This window comes from Nuphar pumila, chromosome 15 (assembly GCF_984573655.1).
Source record: "Nuphar pumila chromosome 15, dmNupPumi1.hap1.1, whole genome shotgun sequence".
Lineage (NCBI taxonomy): Eukaryota > Viridiplantae > Streptophyta > Magnoliopsida > Nymphaeales > Nymphaeaceae > Nuphar > Nuphar pumila.
In genome coordinates, this window is record NC_143263.1 from 73,037,787 (window position 1) to 73,044,338 (window position 6,552).

A 6,552-nucleotide genomic window follows, 5' to 3' on the forward strand; every position below is an offset into this window, starting at 1 on the left:
GACCACAGACAAGGTTGGCATTGGCATGTGATGCTAAAAAATTACCTGCCTTTTTTACCCGGCCCACACTCTTGTTATCTTGTCCAATCAAGAAATTTTAAAAGATAAAATGCCAATCAAGTATTAAAAAAAATCCCCTCCTTTTTTTTTTTACATCTATATTTGTGCCTCTTTTGGCACTTTACCAGAGCCTCGCGTACCTCTTCCGTGCGCTCTAAAGTTACATATCAAAAAAGAGAAAACAAACCACACCCACCATTCTATGTAAAAAGAAAACCGGGGGTAAAAAACACATTATCATGAAAAACATGCCCATGGAGAATATATGGGGATCTGGTGAATCACACAACAGACATGAGCCATCATCACCCATCTCAAATCTCAAGGAGTGTCATGCTGCTGCTCCATTACCCACCTCTATCTTTTATTCCTTCTTTGTGTTTTTAATGTTGGGGGGGATTTTGGACTAGTCATGATGATGGTGGGGAGGCAGTGTGTGTATTGGGGAAGGAACCAGAACGAAGATGGTGGGTTTATAGAGTTTGTTCTGCTTGTTTTCTCATGTTTTTTTGGGTTTTGAGGAGAATGGTGAGAGGAGTGAGGTGTTGAGGAGGTATAGCATGGGAAGAATAAGAGTTTTCAACCATTGCAGAGTGGGCCTGCTGTTGGCCTTGATGTGTTTGGAGACCTCTCTTGCCACTCTTTCCCCTTCTGGTATCAACTATGAAGGTAAAGTGAATGTTGGGTATTCATTTCAGCATTTCCTTTTTTTGGGGGGGTTCAGGGGAGTGTTGGTTTTGCATAGGGAGATGCCCTTCTATATTTGTACTGGTGTTCAATTCCTTTGGAGTTGGTCCTGCCTTTGGTTGTAGACGAGTCTGAGATTTTATTGTTTGTTTTTGGATGGTTGGTGTTTCAGTGGTGGCTTTGATGACCATGAAGAGCGAGCTGAATGACCCATATAACGTGTTGGAGAACTGGGATATGAATTCTGTTGATCCTTGTAGTTGGAGAATGGTGACCTGCTCTGCCGATGGCTTTGTTTCTGCACTGTAAGACAAATCTCTCTCTCCCTGTGATGGTTTATATATATGAACTTTTGAATTAACAGTTCGGGTTTTTTTTGGAATTTTTTTTGTGTTGATTACTGCAGAGGGTTACCCAGCCAGAGTTTATCCGGAAAACTATCTCCAGGGATTGGAAACCTCACTAACCTGCAGTCTGTGTGAGTAGGAGAAATATTGTTATTGTTCTAGTGCTGAGAATAAGTGATTTTTTGTTTACTATCTTCATTAAAATTTTGGTTTTAGTTCTAGAATCGTTTCGAAACATGGAAAGAATCACCTTGTTCTGTTGTTTTTTTGTTTTTAACAGGCTGTTGCAAAACAATGCTATTTCAGGACCCATTCCAGCCGATATTGGAAAGCTACAAAAGCTACAAACTCTAGATCTGTCAAGCAATCAGTTTAGCGGTTCAATACCTGATTCATTGGGCGAATTGAAGAACCTGAACTATCTGTAAGATTTAAATATCTCAAACTTCATTCTTCTTTGAACTACATGATTTCAAACTGAACAGACTGTAGTTTTTGTTTCATGAGCTACTTGTAAAAATTTGATATCAGTTCTTAGTCTCTGTAGTCTCTGTTGTAAAATGGAAGTAGCCAAGAGTCGTCCTTGCTTTCTGATGGTGAATTTTGAATGGTATTTGCCGTAATGAGAGCTGATTTATACTTTGTATTTCTTATTTACGAGCAAGTTAGGCGATTGAATAACAACAGTCTATCAGGACCCTGTCCGGAATCTTTATCCAGCATCAGGGGTCTAACACTCGTGTAAGCTTCCGTCAGTGATCTCGAATCATTTTCCATATTTCAAGCATGAAAGAGAATTTGATTAATTCTCTGAAATCGTCTACAATGATGCAGGGACCTCTCTTACAACAATCTTAATGGTTCTTTACCCAACATATCAGCTAGAACTTTCAAGTGAGGGGAATTCTTGTTCGTTACTTTCTCATTTTCTCATGTTTGGCCTTAACACTTGAGTGTTGTGTTTCCTTCAGTGTTGTTGGCAACCCTCTAATCTGTGGATCTGCTTCTGAAAGCAACTGTTCTACAATGTCTCAAGAGCCTGTTTCCTTTCCTCCGGACCCTACTGCAGGTGAATTTACTTGGCCAACGTGCACAAACAATTATATTTTTCTGAAGGGGTTGACGATATTTCTCATATTTCAAGCTTTGCTAAAACTTATATTGATTTTGACGCCCAGCTGAATCACAGTCTAGTGGATCCAGAAAACGCAGAGTAGCTATTGCTTTTGGTGCAAGTGTTGGTTCTGTTTGTATGATTATCATTGTTGCGGGATTACTTCTTTGGTGGCGGCATCGGCACAATCAACAGATATTCTTTGATGTTAATGGTATGCCCCTGTATATGCAAATTCTTCAGTATTTGGCGTACCAACTCTGAAATCTTAACAGCTCCAAGTGGTATCGAGTCTAGCATTGGTTTGTTGCAACTCAACGTCCTCCCTTGGCTTGCGTGAGCACACCTAGGTCTTGGGTTAGGTTGACCAAAATCCATGCATTCCAAGGGGTGGCTGATGCTGCATATAATTTTCATATTTGTATCACTGCATCTTCTTGCTAATTCATGCATGCCATCTAACCATGTGTTTTCTGTATTATATCTGTCTGCAATGCTTTTTACTTTACCTCCCATTTCATGGAATTCATGAATTTAGCATTCACCTAACTTTTGCAATCTTATTGTCATGTGATCAATACTGGAATTGCATTAGCAAGAGTCATAGATTGCCATCCAACCGTTTATATGGTATGTAATACACAAGAGGAATAGTTAAAATGACAATCAGCAGCAGACTGTGACACGATAAAGAAGGGAGCATAGGGAAGATTGTTGTCCCCGACCAATAGCATCAATAAGTTTGGAGTTTCGTAAAAAGTGGTCTGGTTTCTTTTCTGGTATGACTAAAGATGTCTGATGAAGATTATTTCTGATATCAATTTAATTGTTATCAGCCTACTGTTACAGTTAGACTAGCAAAGCGACATGATTTTAAGTTTTTAACTGAGTTATCTGGTGAAGATGTGTGAATATTGGTATGACTGAAGATGTCTGCTGAAGATATATGAATATTGTTATAAATGTTAACAATGTTTACGATCATGTTATTAATTGTAAATGTCATTTGAATGCAATGTTAAAGAACTCAAAGGGCTATTAGATCTTTTAATATACATGATGGCCAAAAATATGTTGGTGGTTCAGTGACTTATGACAACCTATGTGAGTTGATACATAATATTTTATTGAAGTATTTGCACTGTGACAGGTGATAAAAAGTCAATCTCTTAACTTAGAAATGAATATTATCTGTATGATTATTGCAAATTACTGTTGGTTCTCTTGTTCTTTCATAAAATAGTTCAAATATGAGATCATATCTCGGGCATGACCTGCCCAAACCTTCTGTTCATATGTAGATAACTGCTGGACCACTGTTACAGTGTTGAATGTTCCCATTACTTAAGCCATTTGATTTCTTTTTCAGAACAATATGATCCAGAGTTTTGCTTGGGGCACCTGAAGAGATATTCATTTAGGGAGTTGCGGATTGCCACTGGTGATTTTAGTTCAAAAAATATTTTGGGTAGAGGAGGGTTTGGAATTGTGTACAAAGGGTGCTTGCAGGATGGAACTCTGGTAGCTGTGAAAAGGCTAAAAGATGCAAATGCAGTTGGTGGAGAAGTCCAATTTCTAACAGAGGTTGAGATGATCAGCCTGGCTATTCACCGGAATCTGTTGCGTCTCTGTGGGTTCTGCACTACTACAAATGAGCGAATCCTTGTATATCCTTACATGCCTAATGGCAGCGTTGCTTCCAGGCTGAGAGGTTAGACATTTTTATGAGTTTTCTGTGAATTGCATGTAGCCGTTGGTTGACACTGAATAAGTGCAATGATGCACTTCATCTCTTTGAAAAGTAATATTAATTCTTTTCGGAGATGACCAACCTTCTTGAACATTACAATTTTTGTGTTACTTGATTTTTGTCACATCTCAATGTGCCATGACACTAAAAATGGTCAGAGGGTCGAGGGTGATACTTTCATGCTGAAGTCTTTTTGGGGCTATAGATGGGGGTTCATAAGCCTCTCACTGTTGTTCATTAACTGCATCGATTTTCATCAATCAATCTGATGGACAACTCTTAGCGGGAAGGGGGGGAACTGTGATATTTCTCCACATAAAGATGCCATTTCTGTCAGTAATTTTGTACTGGGGACTGAAAATGATCTTAGGAGATAGTAGATAAAAGCAACTGTCTGCTTTTCTCTTTTGGATGCATCATAATTAATCAAGTAGTCCTGCATATGCGTGCTTGGTTGACTGCTTGTGAGATGTTTGAGTTTTTTCTTTTCTTGAAATTTGTCCAAACAGATAATATTCATGGGAAGCCTGCGTTGGATTGGCCGACCAGGAAGCGGATCGCTCTTGGTACAGCTCGGGGTTTAGTGTATTTGCATGAGCAGTGCGACCCAAAGATAATTCATCGGGATGTGAAAGCAGCAAACATACTCCTGGATGAGGACTTTGAGGCTGTAGTTGGAGATTTTGGATTGGCAAAGTTGTTAGACCATCAGGATTCACATGTGACAACAGCTGTACGGGGAACTGTTGGACATATAGCGCCAGAATATCTGTCTACTGGCCAATCTTCAGAGAAAACAGATGTTTTTGGCTTCGGAATATTACTATTGGAGCTCATTACTGGACAAAAAGCATTGGATTTTGGACGTGTTGCAAGCCAGAAGGGTGTCATGCTTGACTGGGTAAGTTTTCTCTGTGTTGTGTCTTTTGATTTTGAAAAAAACACCAGCATGCCCAGATCACTTTTCCAGGGCATATACTTTTGGTGACACCAATAAGTTGTAAGGTCATAGCATTTTTGTCATTGTTAGCTCATATACCTAAACATACTTATCATTGTCTTTATTAACTCTGGATGAACTGTCGCACGATGTGAGGCCCAGCATGGCATTATTGAGCTTTGTTTTTTCCCACCAGTTGTATGCTGCTTGACTTGGGAAGATTTGTGAATTTTCTAGCTTGCAGCTGTTTTGATTGCTGTCATCCATCTCTGAGTTGAATATGGTGAAGGGATTAGAAAAATTGCATTCTGCTGCTTGAGTCCTAACGTCCTGTCATTTGTTTGAAGCTAACAATGACCACTGGAGTCTGTAGATATGCAAGCTATAGTCGAGTGAATTTTATATCTTGTCAATAACCTCAGCACTTACCTAAAGGACATGTTGGATGTACCCTCACAGTCTGATCTTGTTGCTGAATTCTCCAGAACATTGATTCTGAGGATTTTTGGTGATGGGTATCATTTGATTCGATAACTCTGGTTAGCCTTCATGGTCTTTGGAACTGATGGGATCTCCACAATGCTGGATTACCCCTGGCTCTTGATGATCCTGACCGTCAGGCCAACATGGCAGGGCTTATGTATGTTGAAAACTAGCGATATATGATTTTGTTGATTCCTTACTGGTATTTCTTTTTCCTTCACAGGTGAAAAAACTACACCAGGAGAGCAAGCTGAATCTAATGGTTGATAAAGATCTCAAAAACAACTTTGACAGAGTAGAGCTAGAAGAGATGGTTCAGGTGGCTCTGCTCTGTACACAATACCACCCTGCGCACCGTCCTAAGATGTCCGAGGTCTTGAGAATGTTGGAAGGCGATGGGTTGGCCGAGAGGTGGGAGGCGTCGCAGAGGGCAGATACCCCGAGAAGCAAGATGGTCGAGAGGGAGGAGCCGAAGTACCTGGAATTTCTGGAGGAATCATCGTTGGTCGTGGAAGCCATGGAATTATCAGGACCAAGATAAGAAATTCTTGAATCTCAAATTATGGAAGTCCAAGATCCATGTTTCAACAAGTCCCACATGTTCATATCAATTGCCTGTATTCTTCTGTAATATTATTACATGTAGCATAGTTCCTTTTCTTTTTTTACTTCTTATTTGTAATTGTTCATAATTTTTTTTTGGTTTTATTTCTGTTTTCTCTGTGCTTGAGATTACTTCACACCTTTGCTTGTAGGATCAACCTATTCAAGACTAGGTACTATAATATGCTGTCTGCTCCTATAGTTGGTCACTTGGCCTGTCAATGTGGATGATTATGGCCTTGCAATTTCTTTAACATGTTATTGTGTCCTATCGATCTTTAGATGAATGGTGTTCTGTATGAAGAAATGAAACATTTTTTCATAACCACATGAGCATGAGCTTTGATTCCTGGCTTTTGGAGCATACGTGCAATCATCCATCTATTGAGGGTGTTAAAATGGTTTGACCTTCGGTAATTTTGCGTAGACATTGCAAATTTACTTTTGGCTACCTTAGTTTTCAAATATTTAAGATGGTTGCTTAACCTTTCAAGAAATTGCATAGGTGACGTTTGAGTTGTTTTTTTATTTTTATTTTTTCTTTCTCTATAATTATGCCCTTTCCTAT

General features: G+C 39.3%; 1 protein-coding gene across 1 annotated transcript; it reads left to right on the forward strand.

Moving 5' to 3' along the window:
• Positions 1–261: 261 nt before the first annotated feature.
• On the forward strand, positions 262–6,291 carry LOC149815588 (protein CLAVATA3 INSENSITIVE RECEPTOR KINASE 1-like). Its single transcript, XM_089988307.1, has 11 exons — positions 262–729; positions 920–1,052; positions 1,154–1,225; positions 1,375–1,518; positions 1,764–1,835; positions 1,929–1,988; positions 2,066–2,163; positions 2,273–2,422; positions 3,578–3,919; positions 4,468–4,859; positions 5,605–6,291. The coding sequence occupies exons 1-11, from the start codon at positions 621–623 to the stop codon at positions 5,920–5,922; spliced, it is 1,890 nt and encodes a 629-aa protein (XP_089844433.1). The 5' UTR covers positions 262–620; the 3' UTR covers positions 5,923–6,291.
• Positions 6,292–6,552: the final 261 nt, after the last annotated feature.